Raw genomic sequence first — 19,735 nt, forward strand, 5'->3', positions numbered from 1 at the left:
TATAATTCATATGGGACTATATTGAAAAATTATGTATTTCCAGAGGGCATTTAACCTGGTATTTTTAGTAATTTCTTCCTGCCTTCTTTATACTACTATTTATGAGTTTGCTCTTAAGAACTATTATAAATACTATAATCGGTTTTTTTGTGTGTTTGTTTTATTTTAGAAAGGGGGACTTGTTTCTATGGCAGGAGAACCCAACGAAGAATGGTTTGCCCCTCAGTGGATCTTAGATACCATACCACGGCGTTCTCCATTTGTCCCACAGATGGGAGATGAGGTATTTGTTGCCCAATAAAAACTGCTTTAAGGAATACTAACACTGGGCTTGAAAGATGGCTCAGCAGTTAAGAGCACTGACTGTTCTTCCAGAGGACCTAGGCTTGTTTCCTAGCACCCACATGGTGGCTCACAACTGTCTGTCATTCTAGTTCCACGTGACCTGATACCTTCTTCTGTCCTCTGTGGCTACTAGGCATGCACATGATGTACAGACATTCATGCAGACACATAAAATAAATTAAACAGAAAATTTGCTTTAAAAAATTGACATCATTCAATCTTGGGATCTTTTATTAATTTTATTTTTCACCTTTATTATTGAGTGTCTGTGCATAATAGAAGGAATATGTATGCTACAAAGCACATACAGAGCTCTGAGGACAGCTCTGTGGAATTATTTCTCTTTCAACCAATTACATGGGTTCTAGCAATTAAACTTAGCTCACATAGCTGCAAATACCTTTAGTGACTGAGCCATCTTGCCAGCTCCAGGAAATTCATATTGTAATTCTGTTATAATTATATATGTGCTATCTTGGTTTATTTGTCCAAGTATGCCTTTCTTGAAGAACATGACTCAATATAATTACTTTTTGCATCCTTTTTAAGGGGTTAGGTATAATGTAGTCAGGATAGTGGGTGCTAGGTAAACAAGGAGTTAAATTTACTTATGCTTGATTTTTAAGAATCTTGAAACAGATGATTTTATCTTTGTTGTGACTTTGTAAAGTTGAGTGGTACTCTGAGTCCTCATTGAAGAACTAATATTGTAGAAAACTACAGCCTGTTAGAAAATATGGTAAAGCAAAGATGTCTAACTTGGAATACCTATGAATGTAGTCTATCCCATTTGTATATGATATTATGTTCTAGAATTAAAAACAGAAAAACCTGTTTTTCATGAATGTTTTGTTTTGGTTGGCCCACACCCCCTTCTCATCTCTCTCATCTTCCTGCCCCAGTTCTTTCTTCTCCTGTCCCCTTCCACTTTCAGTACTCTCCTTTCTACTTTAATGTCACAGGTGTCTTTTGCCCTCTCCTCCCCCTTCCTTGAAACTTGTTTTCCTCTCTCTTTGACCTCTTTCTGCAGCTGGCTTTTGTAGCTTCTTAGGAGAAAAAGCCTGCACATATTATTTAAGCAATGTGAAATCTAGCACAAGGTTAGATAGACATGAATGGTGAATGAACATCATTTGATCAGGAATTTTTTAATTGGAATTATTATATGTATAGAGTTATAATAGAATATGATGGTGTGGCGCATTGTTTTGTGTTTCAGCTTATTTATTTTAGACAAGGACATGAAGCTTATGTGCGAGCTGTAAGGAAATCAAAAATATATAGTGTTAATTTACAAAAACAGCCATGGAACAAAATGGATCTCAGGGTGAGTATGCCCAAAGGGCATGAATGCAACTGAAAGAGTTTGGAGATTAAGTTGCTTTAAGCTTTTTTTCTGTTTCATGGATATTTCGGTGGTGTTGTGGATCTAAAATTAATTGAGGCATGGTGTTTTTGAGACTAGTTAATATATATTTCTTAAAATCTGTATGATAGGGTATAGTGATTCATACCTCTAATCTTAGTTCTTGGGAGCAAAAGCAGAATTGTTGGGAAGCGAAGCCTGCCTGGACTACATAGTGAATTCCAAACCAGCCTAGGCTGTAGTGTCCTCAGTATCAAATAAAAGAAAATGTAGCATTATTAAAAACAAAACATTTTATGGGGCCAGAGAGATGGCTCAGTGGTTAAGAGCACTTGCTGAACACCTGGATTCAGTTCTCAGCACTCACCTCATGGCTCACAACCATCAGAAGTTCACTGCCATGGGATCTAATGTCCTCTTTTGGCCTCCACAGGCACCAGGCACTCAAATGGTACACCTGTGTATATGAAAGCAAAACTGTCATACACGTAAAATAAGTGTTTAACAATTTTGAGGCTGTGTGTTCTTTTATTTGCCCTGATTTTCTGTAAGCTTTGGGTTCTCTTGTTTTTACCATTCCTCAACTACAAAGAAGCAGACATTTCCTAGCTTGAATATTTTCCCTATAAACAATTGTGTGCATTCCAGGGTAAACTATGTGGACTACAGACATCCCCAAGGTTCTGGTAGTTTTGAGATGGGTTAAATATCAGAAAGCTTAGAGGCTATATTGTGTGGGATCGTCTGCTTTGGTACAATATCCACATTACTTCATGGCATCAAGTAAAATAGATACAGCTAATTTATGTTGAATTTTATGTCAGTTAATATGAACTTATTCTTTATCATACATGAAATATCTATAGGCAGCCTTAGTATGTATATTTTCTATTTGAGGTATTGTTTCTTAGAGTAAAACACAGGGCAGTTTTACTATGATTGTATGTATGTATGTATGTATGTATGTATGTATGTATGTATGTAAAATGAAGAGTTGCTGTTTGCTTATCTTGAAGGATAAAGAAGAGAAATCTGGATATTTAAGTAGATGCTTTAGACATTTGCAAATAAAATATTAATGTTTTAATGTATTAAAATATCAAGTCATCTTTCTATGATCATCTCTACTGCCTGCTTATCTATTCAGAATCAGATAAGAATTGAGTACTCTTCTACAACTAAGGGAGAAGATTTCTGTCTTGTTTCTAATCCTAATTCCGTGGTTCTAGGCAATTCTAGGATCGTAGTACATGGACTATAGAAGACCATGGGCTTGGAATAATACCTGGATTTCAGTCCTACCTCTTCTATATGCTTATGTAGAACCTTCATCAAGCCACTGTATCCAGGAAGATTAGTTTTTTAAAAAATTTTATTTCTTGTTTCTTAAATGTGACCGGTAATCTGTAATGCTATATGTTTTAACAATCTGTTATCTCAAACATGTACATAAGTCTGTATGGTTATATATTATTTTTGCTAATAGAACAGGTGATTTTTTTTTAACTAGACAGTTTCACAATCTGCTGAGAAGTCTTATTTTTTTAAATAATATTTTTCTTTTTCTTTCTTTTTCTCTCTCTCTCTTTCTTTCTTTCTTTCTTTCTTTTTTTCTTTTTGAGACAGGATCTCTCTGTGTTAGCCTTGGCTGTCCTTTTGTATACCAGGCTGGCCTTGAACTCACAGCAATCCACCTGCCTCTGCCTCCCGAATGCTGAGATTAAGGGCATGTGCCACCACACCTGGCTTAAAATAATTTTTATTTTTGTAATTACATCATTTTACCCTTCTCTTTCTTCCTGTTAAATCTTCTATGTGCCCCCTTGCTCCCTTTCAAATTCACGAGTTCTGTTTTTCTGTAATTGCTGTGATACACACAGACACACACCCTACACACACACATATGTTTATAAATAGAATCTGCTCAATTTGTATGTTACTTGTATGGGTATGTTTGCATGGCTAACTGTTTGGAATTAGAGATATCTTGTGTGTACACAGTTGGTGTCTTCTTCCCTGGAAAAGACTATTTCTCTGACTCTTGGCATTAAGGAGTTTCCTGTAGTTCTGAGGCCTGATGAGCTTCACCCTTTCCAAGTTAGCATGCCTATTAGTGTCTGAAATGCCAAGTTGGAGAGCATAGTCCAAACTGATACATCTACAACACAGTTCTTGCACGAAGGCTCAGGAATCATTGAGAAAGAGGAAAGCAGAAAGATTCTAAGTGCCCAAGGAACATAGAGTTTGCTGTGAAATGTTGGAAGCTTGCATTTTAAGAATATTTGGCTCCCCTTGGTGGGGAGGCCTGGTGTCACTCAGAGAAAGAATAAGCAGGCTACCAAGATGAGACTTGATAGCCTATGACCATATAGTGGGGGAGGAGGTCCCCTTGGTCATAGACCTAGAGGAGGGGAAAAGGGTGAAAGCGGGAGGGAGGGAGGAACGGGAGGATACAAGCGATGGGATAACAATTGAGTTGTAATCTGAATAAATTAATTAAAAAAAGAATCTTTGGCTGATGTGTACCTAAGACCTGTAGAATTAAGGGTGTTACTTAAGATCATAAGTTCTGGAAAGCATCCTTGAATATTTTGCTGGTCAGCATTGTTTGGAGCCCTGTCTTAATTAGCGACCTGGTTACTATTCTTTTTGTGATTATTTGTATGGGGCTTCATATGCGTGTGTGTGTGTGTGTGTGTGTGTGTGTGTGTGTGCGCGCGCGCGCGTGCATATGCATGTGCACAGATATTCACATACTATGGCACACATGTGAAAGCTAGAGGACAACTTTTGAAAGTTGCTTCTTTGTACACACACTGTTGCTTCTGGGAGTAAACTTAAGTTGCCAGGCTTGCACTTTTACCCACAAGTCATCTCACTGGCCTTACTGTTAAATTTTAAGTTTGAAGAGACTACTTTCAGCTTAGTGGAGCTCTATCCTTTGATGACTATTCAGATGGCTTTTTTTTATTAGCAAGTTATATTTGTGTGTGTGTGTGTGTGTGTGTGTGTGTGTGTGTGTGTGTGTGTGTGTGTATTTAACATTAATAAAGAAAAGGAGGCCAGTAGTTTCGGAGTGGGAGGACATGGGAGAAGCTGAAGGGAGAAACATGAAGTGGAAAGTAGTATAATAAATTTAAGTTAAAAAAAAAAACAGGCTGTTGGGACACACGATCCCAGCACTTGGGAGACAGAGGCAGGTAGATCTGAGTCAGTTCAAGGCTACCCTAGTCTACAGTGAATTACAGGACAGCCAAGGCTACACAGAGAAACCCTGTGTTCAAGAAAACCAAAGGGAACAAAGAAGTAAAATATCTTTAAATGAAAAAAAAAATAAAAGTTTGTTATTGCTACTTCTGCTATATTGGACACTCCAAACAATTTAGTATTATGATAATTCTTAAGTTATTCATGTAATAATGAAATGTATTAATAAAAGGAAGTCATTTGTAGAAAAATAATGTATTGGTGTTTCCATGAATAGGAGCAAGAATTTGTTAAGATTGTAGGAATCAAATATGAGGTTGGACCACCTACGCTATGCTGCTTGAAACTTGCGTTTTTGGACCCAATTTCAGGCAAAATGACTGGAGAGTCTTTTTCCATTAAGTAAGTAGCTATTTCTGATTCTGTGTTTATTTATATGAATTTTAATATCCATTGTTACCAATGTATTTAATAATCCATTCAGACCTCAAAAACTGGGAGAAGAAATACTGTAGCACTTCTAAATGATTTAAAATTATAAAGATAGGAGTTTAGTTCTTGGTTTGTTGCTTTGTATCATATATGCTATAAATGGGTAAATGCATGTATGGGTAAACTGATCGATGAGCAAAGCAAGTTATTTAATCTGCTCACATAAAATGGACATGCTTAAATGCTGATATTTTCTTAGAATTGTAAGGAACCAAAGCTTATATAGTATTCTTTTTTGTTCTTGTTTTTCCCCACTCCACCCCCCACCCCTGAGACAGGGTTTCTCTGTGTATTACTAGCTGACCTGGACTCGCTTAGTAGACCAGGCTGGCTTCAAACTCACATCAATCCACCTGCTTCTGCCTTCCTGAGTGCTGGGATTAAAGGCATGCATCAATGCATCACTTCACCTGACCTTTATATAGTATATTCTCATTCTCTCTCTCTCTCTCTCTCTCTCTCTCTCTCTCTCTCTCTCTCTCTCTCTCTCTCTCTCTCTCTCTCTGTATATTAGCCCTGGGGAGTTACTTTATAAACTAGGCTGGCCTCGAACTCACAACGATCCACCTGCCTCTGCCTCCCAAGTGCTGGGATTAAAGACATGTGCCACCCACCCTCTCCATGATGCTTACTTATATAGTATTATTGAAACATAGTGGATGGCATTTTAAAAATAATAACACAAATAATATGTAAATGACTATAATGATATCTTTGTGTTATTTAAGTAAAAGCATTCTGGAGACCATGGGGTTTACAAAGATGGAGCATGTGATCAGCACTATTTATTATATTACAGTATTAGATGCTACTGTGCTTTATTTTTGGTGTAGGTATCATGACATGCCAGATGTCATTGATTTCCTTGTGTTACATCAGTTTTATAATGAAGCCAAAGAAAGGAACTGGCAGATTGGTAAGTATAAAACTGCCACTCATAATTACTAGCCTTTAAGTACAATGGTAACCCTGATTAATAAAAGGAAACTAGTTCAAGATTTACCTGAGTAAAGAAGTCAAATCTGTAAGGCAAACAAAAATGTAAACATCATGTTAAGTAACTTTATGTACACCGTGAGTTATTTACAAGTGCTTCACCCCTGGATCTCATTTCAATTACCTATGTTCAGTTGTAGAATGAAGGTACAAAACTGGTAATATCAAAAATAATAACTCATAATTTTAGATTGTTCATCATTCTGAATAATATGGTGAATTCTTATACCGTCACATTCCTTCTCACCTGGGATGTCAATTTTTCCAGTAAATATGCTGAATCTGCTTTTTATTCTCACCAGCGTCTTCTGAATGCTCTGAGTACTTTAGTGTTTAAATTCAGGCACCTACTATGTAGCAACCTAATAGTATGACAATGCCTACATTGCCTCATTTCATCTCATTATACCAGCTCATAATTACAAAGAGAAGGGTGAATATAGTAGTGTAATAGGATATTTAAAAGAGACCATATCAGAAACTTGTATTACATTATAATATTATATTTTAATTGTTTTATTATAACATGCTACTTGTAATCTCTTATGCCAAATTTATAAAGTTTACCATCATTGTGTATGATAATGTTAGCATACTCTCTCTGTATTCAAAAACATATAATAATTTGAATGGGAACAGAGCTTGTTCTGTTTTAATTTTCTTATTTCATTATAGGCGATAGATTCCGCAGTATAATAGATGACGCCTGGTGGTTTGGAACTGTGGAAAGTCAGCAGCCTTTTCAGCCAGAATATCCTGATAGTTCTTTCCAGTGTTACAGTGTTCAGTAAGTTCAGCTCATGCATACCTCTGATAAATGTTCCATTCTGTCACCTAAAGTTTGCTTTTTAAATAGATCATTGTATCCTTTCCTGCGGGTTAATTTTAGATATATTCTTGATTACAGCATCAGCAAAGAAAGAAAACTACTAAGGAGAGTGGGCTTCTGCCTTCTTAGCTTTATATTAGTATAGCATGTTTTCTCTATTGGTGGCTTCTTACTGTCCTTATATAAGCAGAGCTGTACTTTCAGGAATACTGTGTTGCTTCTTTTCTGAATTTCACCCTCAAGAAATCATGCAAATTATGTTACTGTATGAAGGAAAGCGCTTGGGGATCTGATTTGCATCTTCTTCTTTTGTTGATAGCTGGGACAATAATGAAAGAGAAAAGATGAGCCCCTGGGATATGGAGCCAATTCCAGAAGGAAGTAAATATACCTTTAAAGATGAATTATCATTTTTAGAAAAGCAAAATGGCAAGTGTGATATTGGAAACTAATTATTTTGGATTTTTTTCCCCAAATTTTGTACCTAGCTGCTTTTCCAGATGAAGTTGGTGCTGGCGTTCCTGTGTCCCAGGAAGAACTGACTGCTTTACTATACAAACCCCAGGAAGGAGAGTGGGGGGCTCATTCCAGAGATGAGGAGTGTGAACGAGTTATTCAGGGCATCCACCACCTTCTTTCCCTGGGTAAGAGGAATGTGAAAAATTACTAGGAGAAGAGCCAGAAGAATTTAAAATTCTGCACAAAAACATAGTTTATGACAGTATACTTTACATTTAATTCAAAAGCCACAATGATTTTAGTTTAATGTCCCCATTTTATATGTTTGGCTAAAGTAATAACTAATAAGCTTTTCCATCACTCTGGGCAAAGGGGTGGTAATAGTGAAGGCAGGCATTTAAGTGCCTTTTTCTTTCTTGAGACATTTTGGCTCTCCAACTATTTCTTGAGCCTGATTTTGGAGGGGTTCCTTAGTAAAGACAGTGAGTGAGTAATATACTTACCCACATATATAGCTATATTTTTCTAAAATATATCATCAGAAAAGTTTGGCATGTATTCAGGGAAGATATAGAAAGCTGAAATTTGGCACATTTCTCATTGAATTTTATTTCATTTTATCGAATTTGGACCTATATATCATGCATAATTCAAAGATACTATTTACATAATTGAAATATTATTGTCTTAAAAATTGGGTATATTGCCATTTCTTCTTGTTTCTATGTGAATTTTTACTAACAGGAAATGTTGGTCTGCTTAATAACTAGCTTTTTAAAATTTTTTGATGACTCTTGTAGATTTTGCCAGCCCTTTTGCTGTTCCAGTGGATCTCAGTGCCTACCCCTTGTATTGTACTGTAGTTGCTTATCCAACTGACCTCAATACCATCAGACAAAGACTTGAAAATCGCTTTTACAGGTTTGGTTTGGTTTGTAATTTATTACAGAAATCATAGTTTTATGGTTCTTGTGCCTTTTAAGATCTACTTTTTGACGTATGATATAGCCATCCAAAACCATTCTCCAAAGTCCCTTTTATTATCACACTTACAGACTAAAAATCTATCTGAGAAAAAAACAAGCAGCACAAGTAGTGAAACACAAACCTACAGTAAATTTAGTTTACTAAAGGCAGATTAGGTAGCATATTAATGCTTCTTGATCGAGATGCTACAGTGACTGTGCAGCATATTTAAAATCCTCCTTGGGGAGTTTGCAGTGGATAATTAAACTTAATTGCGAGATCTATAAATTGACCAAATTGTTTTATTTTATCATAATTTTTTATCATAAATTATTATGAGTGGGCTTTGGAGGTCAGTTCTTGGTACTCTGTTAAGCCACGCACACTTTACACTAACTGCAGTATTCCATGAGCTACTTCATCTGCCTCCGGTACTTGAGAAATGGGTATATTTTAAGAAATATGTATTATTTCATTTATGTCAAGTATAACCAGATGAAAAGATATTATTTTCTGCACTATAGCTTTATTTTCTTACTTTTTTATTTTTGTCTTTTTCCCTAAACTAAATATGATTTTGATTTTTTGGTGCACTTTTTGTTGTTCTGTGTTTTCTTTATTTGTGTGTATATGTGAGGGAGAGGGTCACATCGGTGGCACTACATACATACAGATGTCAGAGGACAACTTGCAGTTGTTGGCTCTCTCCTTCTACTATGGGATCCTGAACATCAAGCTCAGGTCGTCAGGTCATCCAGTGAGCCATGCTGTTATTTTAAGCATGCCTAAGTCACATATAATATATGTCACCTACATATTATTGAAATACCTTTGACATGCCATGAAAAAGTGCCTAATAATCTGATAATGTATATTCTTAGACTATAATTCAATTATATCAGCCAAGACTAACAGGAAATTTTAATTTCACAGGAGAATATCAGCATTAATGTGGGAGGTACGCTATATTGAGCATAATGCTAGGACTTTCAATGAGCCAGATAGTCCTATAGTTAAAGCAGCCAAGATGGTGACTGATGTCTTACTTCGGTTTATTGGGTAAGAAGTAATGTCATCTTCTACAGAGACTAACGTTCTATTTCTTAAATATTGGAATATATATTTGCCTTACATACGTTTTTTCTTAGGGATCAAAGCTCTACTGATATTTTGGATACTTACAATAAAGTTAAAGCAGAAGAACTGAACAGCAGTGATGCAGAGGAGGTAAGGATCACAGCTTGATGATTGTGATTGTCTTTCCTCTTTGGTATTGTAAATGCTTTAATTGGTTAGGAATAGTGAAAAGTTTTAGAAGATGGTTGCACATCTGAATCTTTTATATTAAAGCTCTTTAGATGTATTTAGATGGTCCAGTCCAAAATTTTAGTGGTGCCATCTACAAGGTGTAGTTAGAGACAAGCAGCCAGTCATCCTTTGATCTTGCTACATTTTATATGATTAAAAATCAACACTGATTTTTAGCCCTTAAAAAAGAAAAGTATGTACTCAGTATTTATTTTGTTTAGTTAGTTTTATGTGTATTTGTTTTTTGTCTTTTTCTTTGCATTCAAACATTCAATGGTTTGGGGTTTTTTGTTTGTTTGTCTGTGGTTTTTTTGTTTATGTTTTTGTTTTTTGAGACAGGATTTCTCTTGTGTAATAGCCATGGCTGTCCTGGAATTCACAGAGATCCACCTCCCTCTGCCTCCTGAGTGCTGACATTAAAAGCCTGTACCACCATGCCCAGCTTACATACAATATTTTAAAAGAATGTTTAGTAGATGGTAATTTTAGTAATGATTTTTATTTCAATATTGTATGTAAAGGATTTTGTAAATGGGTTGCAATGTTTAAATGTTTAGTAGATGCAAGGAGTTGGTACCTCATTCCTTTTTGGAAGTTTTAAACACAGTAAATGTTTTCTGAGTTAATTCAAATTAATATTCTCAGCAAGATTATCATGAACCACTAGATGATTCAGAGTGTTTAGTAGCAAGCAGTTCATCCCAGAGATACAAAATTTAAATATTGCTAGATCCTATTGGAGGACCATAAGATATTTTTCATGCTTGTTTTGTTTGTATCATTAATCTTTAAAATTGTAAATCTCAAATGATAGCGTTCTTGGTGAAAATTAATCTGAATATAAAATAATCTATATTTAATATACTTAAATGTTATTTCTTGAAATAATAAGTAAAATGTGATACAGCAGTTTGCTATTAACCTATTAAAAATCCAAGAAAAATTATTCATTTTTCTTTACACATTTTCTAACCTTTACCATAAATGTATTTTAATTGATAATTTGATGTAATTTCTCCACAAACTTGCACTGTTTTGCTTAGAATTAAAAGATGAGGAAAATCTTTAACAGCTTGATTTCTCCTATGCGTTGTATAGTTGTTTTGCCCTTTATCAGTGATGCCTGAGTCTCGACTCTGTTATCAAACCTGGCTCTTAGAGACCTACTTAACTGAATTAGTACACATTTATATTTCCCCTAGAGAACAAACTCATGAAATAGCAATGTCTCATTGGAAGTATTTTATAATTATAGTTTATCAAGTGAATGAATCACATAGAAATCACATAGAATAACTAAAAAATACTAATACTTATTTAAATACAAAGTTTTACCTTTTCCCTCAATTTGTATTCTAGTTTGAAGAGAAAGCATTTTCAGTTCTTCTCCAAGTGTTTTTTTCTAACCTGTACACAGCATTTTGCCAAAGTTTAGAATGAATCTCCCTCCACATTTGTTCTGCTGCCTGCTCCAGTGAAGGAAAAGTTAACTGTGATTATCTTTGCCATTTACTCAGGAATGTGCATCTACTTCATAAGACTTCAAATATAACTTAGCATCTCATTTTCTCTTTTTAATTAGGATACGGAAATGGTTGATTTAGATTCAGATGGTCCTGGAACTTCATCTGGAAGAAGAGTGAGTAAATGTGACTTGCTGAGAACAAAACATTTCCAGGGTTCATAAGTCTGATCCCAAAGTCTTACCTCAATTTTTGAGAGTCGCTAGGACTCTTGGAAAGAAATACAGAGCTTCAATATGATTTACATTTATTACAGCAGTGCAGTTGGGTTATACAGCCCAATCATAGGAAAAAGGACAGTGAGAATCTGGATAAAACCATACAAGTTCCTCTGTGTTCTCCCTCTCCTATAAGGGGCCATACAGCACACTTCTTCCTCCAGCAGTCAAACCAGAAACACATGTGTGATTAGTGACTCAGTTACCATGAATTTTATCAGTGACTGGCTACATCGGCACCTTCTGACTAACACATCCCTTCATCCCAGATTCCCACAAGGAAAGCAGGCACTCTGCACAGATTATGTTGTTTATACTGTTTTAAATAAACAGTCTTTACAGTTCAAGAAACAGTTCAGGCTCCCAAATACTGGCCACAGGCCAACAGCATTTTAAATCAAGTTCTGCTTGTGTGTGAGGGGAATGGGAAAACATTTGCTTGTCTGTACTTTATTTGCAGTTTAGATTTTCTTAAAATGAAATTTTAGATGTAGAACTGTTGGCATTAGCTTTGGTTTATTTATTTATTTATTTTGCCAGAGTGACGACTTCAACTAAGAAACATAAGTAGTGGTTGTTGTATTTTATACAATTGATTTGTCATTAGAAACACAGATATATTAGTTCAGCTGCTTAAATCTTGACTTAGATAAAAGTAGGCTTTTATGAGAAAATCAAGAAAATGAAGGAAAGATGTAATTCTGTTAAATCTGTAGGTCAAATGCCGAGGCAGAAGACAGTCTTTAAAGTGTAATCCTGATGCTTGGAAAAAGCAATGCAAAGAGCTACTGAGCCTCATTTATGAACGTGAAGACTCGGAGCCATTTCGCCAGTCAACGGATCCTCACTCTTACCCAGTAAGCATACCACTGTGTAAATAATTGCCAACAGGACAATTTCCCATTAATATCAAAGCCAGTAGCTATTTATGAACACTTTTCCCAATTCTTTCCTTTTAGTCATAACTTTTAAAAATATTTGTTCTAGACTTAGTGCAAAAATTTTACAGTTTCTAAAAGAAACTTGAACCAGCTGATTGTGGTAGTGTGTGCCTTTATTTAATTCCAGGCAGAGGCAGGCGGAGAACTGGGAGTTTGAGGATGGCCTAGTCTTCACAGAGATCCAGGACTGTACAGTGAGACCCGGTCTAAAACAAAACAAAACAAAAAAATCTCCTTTCTATTCCTTCATGCTTTAATTTAATTTATTGGTTTAGTATATCCTACTAACTTCTAATGCTACTTCCATACACGATAGATTCTTGGTGTGTAACACCTACTTAATGCATAGTAAATTTATTATCAATATGGCTACTGAGAATAATCCATGTACCAATATTACTTTTCAACAAAGATACTATTATAACAATTTAGAATACAAAATTTCTTTTTACTTCTATGTCAGAGTCTCACTGTATACTCCAGGCTGGTGTGGCACTTACTGTGTACCTAAGCTGACTTTGTGCTCATGTTCCCCCTGCCATAGCTTCCCAAATACTTGGATTAAAGGCATGCAACACTCTGCCCTGTGTCTAGGTTTCGTTTTCACATACATATATGACAAGTCCATATGCTGTAGATACTTGGTAATAAAGAAAAATGAGTAACAATACTGCATTCAACTAAGCTTGAGTTGTTTGTTAGGAAGTTTGGGCAGGACCCAATGAGCTTATGTTTTTCATAGCAGAAATATATTGAATACAGAATTCTCTCAAGACAAATAACATTTTCATCTGTGGATATCTGAGTTTTGACTCACTGTTTCATGACAAGCCTTGTTCTGTGTAGTGATGATATGGAACAGTCTATGCTCTTTACCCTAATAGGCTCAACAACAGCAAGAAGGAGAATCCTCAGAATCAGTCCCTCCAGATAGAGAAGACCCATCTCTTTCTGAGGTAGGCAGACTTAGATTGTTTTCTGCGGTTTCACACATTAAATTTTTCATAATGCCTTTCAACTCAACTCAATTTTTTTATACCTTTGTTTAATTTTTTTGGTCATTTTTATTCTTTTGTATGTTTATTTTTTGAATCAGCATGTTTTCCCAGTTCTTCATGACATCATAGTTGTTACTTGGAGACACAGATATAAAGCCATGCAACAAAGCAGAGAACATGCAATGTACTATATTATGTTTCTATCACAGATGATAATTCCCTCTGGAGCTTCTCTAAATATTTAGTTGAGCACCTTGAGTTTTTGTATTATGAAACATGTTCTGACTTTATCCTGTATGAAAATATTAGTGCTTTATAGGGCATAGTCTGTTAGAATACACTTTTGGTGTTTTTATAGCTTATAGAAATGTATTCAAAGGTTTTTCATGCTTCAAAAGAGATTTTCTCTATAATAACTTTTCTTTGCTACTTTTGGTACGTTGCTTTCTTCTTAGAGGAGAATATGATGGTTGTACTTCTTAATGATTCTAAGTAGCATGAATGACTGGATCATGTATTCAGTATAGGCCTATATATAAGTCTGCTTCAGCTATTATCCTATATGACAGCCCTAGACTTGAAAGATTTAAGTTAAAATGGATTTTTTCTTTCTCCTTCTAAATTCTGAATCATTGAGACTAAAGGCTTTAGATGAAGTAAAAATCCAAAAATAAGCCAAATATGATGGTGCAGAAGTATCACCCTAGAACTTGGGAGGCAGAGATGGGAGAATCATAAATTTAAATCCAGCTTTGACTGCATACAGAGACTGAGAAAAGAGGTGTAGGGAGCACAAACATGATGACCAGTTAACTTTGACGTCAGCTAATGACAACGTACACGACATGTCTGTCATAACTCAGAATCTTGGAAATATGCTGGAATTTGTGGAGTGGAACTATTGAATTATTCCTGAGTAATCTCACCAACTGTCATTAGATTACTTGGCGAGGTAGCATTAGTTCAAGCCAGTGACTTTTGACTTTTCTCTTCTAACTCTTGAAGCTCGTATTAGTTTCAGAAACATACAAAAGAATTGGTTTGGGAGTGAGAATAAGTTGGTAGACATAAAGGTAGTGCTTGTGTAACTTGGCATCAGTGGGTAATGTAATTCTTTTGTTTTGCAGTTTGAGTATTTAAATGTAACACATTATCATTTGTAGGATTATCAAGATGTTATAGACACACCTATGGACTTCAGCACTGTGAAAGAAACTTTGGAATCAGGAAATTATGATAGTCCTCTGGAATTTTATAAAGATGTTCGCCAAATATTCAGCAACTCCAAAGCTTATACTTCTAATAAAAAGTCAAGGGTATGAAACTAATATTAAATGGGCAGTAATGTATATCAGGCAGTTTTCCTTCCACAGTTTTCAATATTTGTAAACAAGTATATTCTACTATTTGACACAGTCACTGAAATTTTATTCTCAGTATCTTTTCTGAATTCTGGAGTTTTTAAGGCATTTGTAAATATATTTTTAGAATAATCATTCCGAAGTTAAGCAGCTTTTTCTTTCTCATCTAACTCCTCTTTATTCTTTAATGATAACTACATCTGCCGTAGAAAAGACAATGAAAGAAAGTTAATGATTTAAATACTCAAATCTCCAGTAAATGACTTGATCAATATAAAGGTAGTTGACAATATTAATTTATATGAAATGTTTTAGTTAGTACTTGATATGGGTATTCCAGCTACTATCACAAATAGTGAACCCTACTGGGAAGTTACAACTTCATTCATACTCACATAAATATTTCTGTATGTATTATAAAAACTGAAAATATCCTGAGAGCAAGAAATAGCTACCATAATATTTATCTTTTGGAGTCATTAATATCCATTTAACTGTCAAACTAGTCACATGATAGGTGTATATTTACCTATTTCAACTTCTTTATATACAGTAAATTTTCACTAATTATTTTAGGTATAATTTTTGTTCTTCCTGCTTTCATCATAATTTTTATTTCTTTTTTCCCCTTTCATCATAATTTTTAGAGTAATAAGTCTCTGTGGAAAACTTGAAAAATATTTTTAATTACAAACTTATCACATTTTTATTTATAGTTAATATTTAATGTGCTTTATTCTAGGACTATCTATACTAATACTTGGACCTTCATATACTTTTACAACATTAAGTTTTATATTTTAAGACTTTGTTATATGTATATATGTAAAATATTTTTATTAATTACTTGAGAATTTCATACAGTATATTTTGCACATATTTACTTATTACCCTGTCAAGCCTCCCATTCCTTCCCACCTAACTTTGAGATTGCTTATTTTTAAAAATTCATTCCTCACCAAGCTAGTTTGTGTTGCCCAGATAGTCTTGCAATTGGGACCTGTTTTGGTATGTAGTCAGCCTACCAGGGGTCACATCATTAAAAACAAAACAAACAAAAGCTGACTTTCTTGTTCCTACCAGCCAGTAAATGCTCTAGTTCCTCATCTACTGGTAGGATTACATATTAACTTCCTATGCTGGGATTTTGTCTGTCTGGAACTTGTGCATGCTTTCACATTCTCTGTGGGTTCCTATGTGTGTCTGTCCTGCTGTATCTACAGAACAGTTTCCCTGAGCTCATCCACCACCTCTGACTCTTTTTTTTATTTATTTATTTATTTATTTATTTATTTATTTATTTATTTTTTAATTAATTTATTCATATTACATCTTGATTGTTAGCCCTTCCCCTGTTTCCTCCCATTCCTCCCTCCCTCCCACTTCCCCCCTTCTCCCCTCCCCTATGTCTGTGATTGAGGGAGACTTCTTCCCCCTATGTATGCTCTAAGATTATTGAGTCTCTTCTTGGTAACTTGCTATCCTTCTTCTGAGTGCCACTAGGCCTCCCCATCCAGGGGACATGGTCAGAAAAGGGGCACCAGAGTTCACGTGAGAATCAGATCTCACTCTCCCCTTGAAGATCCCCGAGCCTTGGGCCGAGATACTAAAGTCTGATTGGGGTTGAGCACTTCTTCTCCTTCTTCTTCTTCTTCTTCTTCTTCTTCTTCTTCTTCTTCTTCTTCTTCTTCTTCTTCTTCTTCTTTTCTTCTTCTTCTTCTTCTTCTTCTTCTTCTTCTTCTTCTTCTTCTTCTTCTTCTTCTTCTTCTTCTTCTTCTTCTCACGTTGATCAGTTGGAGGATTCTCAGCATTAAGTGCTATTTACTGAAAAGAGAAAGTTTCTCTGATGGGAGTTGATAGAATCTGTGATCCATATTATAACTGTTTAAAATAAAAGCTTTGATAATATTCTTTTTATCTGATCATTTCATAGTTTGTTGGGATTTTGTTTGCTTGGTTTATTTTTATTGTTGGTCCTTTGGGGGGGGTTGAGACAGAATTTTTCTATGTAACAGCCCTGGTGGTTCTAGACTCACTTTGTAGACCAGGCTGGCCTGGAACTCACAGAGATCCACCTGCTTCTAACTCCTGAATGCTGGGATTACAGGCATGCATTGCATGTTTTGTTTTTTTTTACTAGTATCCTGTTGCTAGAAAATTAGAATTAAAAAAATAATTACCCACTCAACACAAAAAATGACTATAGCTAATGTCTGTAATATCATTAAGCATGTTTTCATGTGTGAATAATCCCCTGATGATTTCTTACAAGAGACTCCCAGAGGTAAAATTATTAGCCAAAGGATAGGTACAGCTTTAAATTTTTTATGGCACATTTTATAATCTGTCTTATAGAATATTACTTAAGTGAAAATTCCCCATTAGAATATATGAGGATTTTTTCCATATCTTTCATAGCACCAAATATGATGTTTAAAATTTGTTGCTTTTTTTTTTTTAAACTAAAAATAACATCCTAATTCCTTAAGAATTTTTCAAGTAGATAGGATGTGCTTTGCATCTGGAAAGGTGATGTTCATATTGGTCCAGATATGTTCATACTTTTCTTATAATTAAAGTAATTGCTAGCTAAAACAAGGCTGTGCTTTCCACTTTTTCAGATCTATAGTATGACGCTGCGATTGTCTGCCTTATTTGAAAATCACATTAAGAATATCATCTCTGAATATAAGTCAGCAATCCAAAGTCAGAAGAGGAAGAGGCCACGATACAGAAAGCGTCTGAGAAGCAGCAGTAGCTCCTTGTCTAGCAGCAGAGCTCCCAGGTACCTCCTGCCCATCCAGCGTTGGATGCTTTCAAGTGCTTTGTGGTTGTTACCTCATTTGTGAAAGTTCATGAATAAATTCAGGAAGTCACAAGAGAGTCAAGAACTCTTGTTCCGATGTAAAGATTTATATATAAAAAAGTTTATAACCCAAAGCTGTTGTTTATGTGGATTTTACTATGCCTTTACATTTTTATTTTCTTATTTTTATAGTGATTAAAGCTTAATTTTGTCAAACTGCCAATTTTAGGCATTTCACCTGGATTTTAGGTGGTTTCCTTTTTGGTCACCTTAAGAATTTTGTGTCATATTATTTATCACATTGAATTCCTAACAGAAAAATGTTCATAATTACGTTTTTTATTTACAGTCCAAAAGGGAAACAGAAGCAAATGAAGTTACAGCCTAAAAATGACCAGAATACCTCAGTGTCTTATGCCAGGACTAGTTCTCCTTTTTCTTCTCCCGGTAAATATGTCTTTGGGTTTTGTGTTCTATACTTTGGTTCTGGTTAAAGAATATAGAAGTGGTACCACTATTTAGAGTGCAAAGAACAAAAGGTTTGGATTTAGAAAAATTGCATTTTAGTCATTATTCTACTTGCTAGCTCTATGGCCCTCCAGTACGACATTAGGTAAAGTGGTTTAGTTTGTTTGTTTGTTTGTTTGTTTGTTTGTTTGTTTTTTGACTAGGTGGTGTTCAAAATCATTTTTTAAAACATTATTTTATGTTTATGAGTGTTTGCCCACATGCATGACTGGTACCCAGCGAGGCAAGAAGAGGATGTCTGATGCTCTGGAACTGGAATTACAAATGGTTGTGAGCTACCATATGGGTGCTGGGAATCCAACATGAATCCTCTGGAAGAACAGCCAATGGTCTTAAATGTTGAGCCATCTCTCTAACCCCTGACTAGATGAATTGAAATGTCCCTTTGAGATATCTGTAACTGTACTATTTTCACTATCTATAATATGTCAAAGAATTTGTACAGTATGTTTGTTAGCATTAAGACTTTAACATTAAATATGTAATGGAACTCGTTCCTTGGGGGGCTTTTTGCCAGTTTGTGTTTGGAAGTTTAGAAATGATGAACTACTTGTTATCTCATTGTCAAATATTCATTTTTACTTTAAAGGTTGGGTCTTAGCGTCTGGCTAAGTAGCCAAGGCAAATCTCAAACTAACTGTCCTCCTTCCTGCGTTTCCAAAAGGCTGGGATTGTAGGTGTCCTACCAGTTCTAAAGCAACTGTTGATTTTATAATAAAGTAAAATAATGAAGGTAGAGTTTAAAAAGCAGGCTGTATTAACTTTTCTTTAAAAAGATGAAATTATGTTAACATAGCAATATTTTAAAATGTAAGTTTCAGATGCTGCTGAAGGTGTTTCAGTGTATCTACTTGATGATGAAGGGGATGGGCCATTTTCTCCATCAAGTTTCAGTGGATATAGCAGAAGTGGAAATAGCCATGACCCAGGGAAAGCCAAATCATTTCGCAGTAGAGTCTTACCAGCTAAACAAGGTAGGAAATTGAGCCTGGGAGAAGTAACTTACTTTCTTATGATGATAAGAACAGTCATAAACTGTTATGTTAGGGTTAAGTCAAAAGGAGTTTTATAACCACAATTAGGAACAGATGTCTAGTAACTGCTGTAAAACAATGTAAAATGAAATGAATAGGAGAAAAACTAAATGAAGAATTCTCCCAAGTGCATAAGAACCGAAATATCAGGCATATTTAATATTTTTCATAAATTTAACATGTCAATAAAAAAGAAAAAGGTATATATTTAAAGGTCTTATTTTTGTGGGATGTTCTAGTAATTTTATATAGAAGAAAATAAATTTGGTGCTTACAAAGATGATTAACCTAACTCATGATCATATATCACCATCCTGTATGCCAAGGATTTAGTTTTATAAACATTGAAGTATACTGT

The 19,735-nt window shown here is 35.0% G+C and overlaps 1 protein-coding gene across 1 annotated transcript in view; it reads left to right on the forward strand.

The window, feature by feature from the left end:
• The window catches only part of BRWD3 (bromodomain and WD repeat domain containing 3), a 100,557-nt gene that overhangs the window by 73,199 nt on the left and 7,623 nt on the right, over positions 1 to 19,735 (forward strand). Inside the window, exons 24-40 of the mRNA XM_084790969.1 lie at positions 170 to 283; positions 1,565 to 1,672; positions 5,196 to 5,320; positions 6,244 to 6,326; positions 7,082 to 7,193; positions 7,555 to 7,616; positions 7,724 to 7,879; positions 8,495 to 8,615; positions 9,594 to 9,719; positions 9,809 to 9,887; positions 11,551 to 11,607; positions 12,426 to 12,566; positions 13,535 to 13,606; positions 14,812 to 14,964; positions 17,631 to 17,794; positions 18,165 to 18,262; positions 19,159 to 19,317. Coding sequence (XP_084647095.1) covers positions 170 to 283; positions 1,565 to 1,672; positions 5,196 to 5,320; positions 6,244 to 6,326; positions 7,082 to 7,193; positions 7,555 to 7,616; positions 7,724 to 7,879; positions 8,495 to 8,615; positions 9,594 to 9,719; positions 9,809 to 9,887; positions 11,551 to 11,607; positions 12,426 to 12,566; positions 13,535 to 13,606; positions 14,812 to 14,964; positions 17,631 to 17,794; positions 18,165 to 18,262; positions 19,159 to 19,317 — 1,930 coding nt within the window. The remainder of the gene's footprint in view (positions 1 to 169; positions 284 to 1,564; positions 1,673 to 5,195; positions 5,321 to 6,243; positions 6,327 to 7,081; positions 7,194 to 7,554; positions 7,617 to 7,723; positions 7,880 to 8,494; positions 8,616 to 9,593; positions 9,720 to 9,808; positions 9,888 to 11,550; positions 11,608 to 12,425; positions 12,567 to 13,534; positions 13,607 to 14,811; positions 14,965 to 17,630; positions 17,795 to 18,164; positions 18,263 to 19,158; positions 19,318 to 19,735) is intronic.

Source organism: Acomys minous (assembly GCF_964271855.1).
Source record: "Acomys minous genome assembly, chromosome: 7".
In the NCBI taxonomy this organism is placed as follows: Eukaryota; Metazoa; Chordata; class Mammalia; order Rodentia; family Muridae; genus Acomys; species Acomys minous.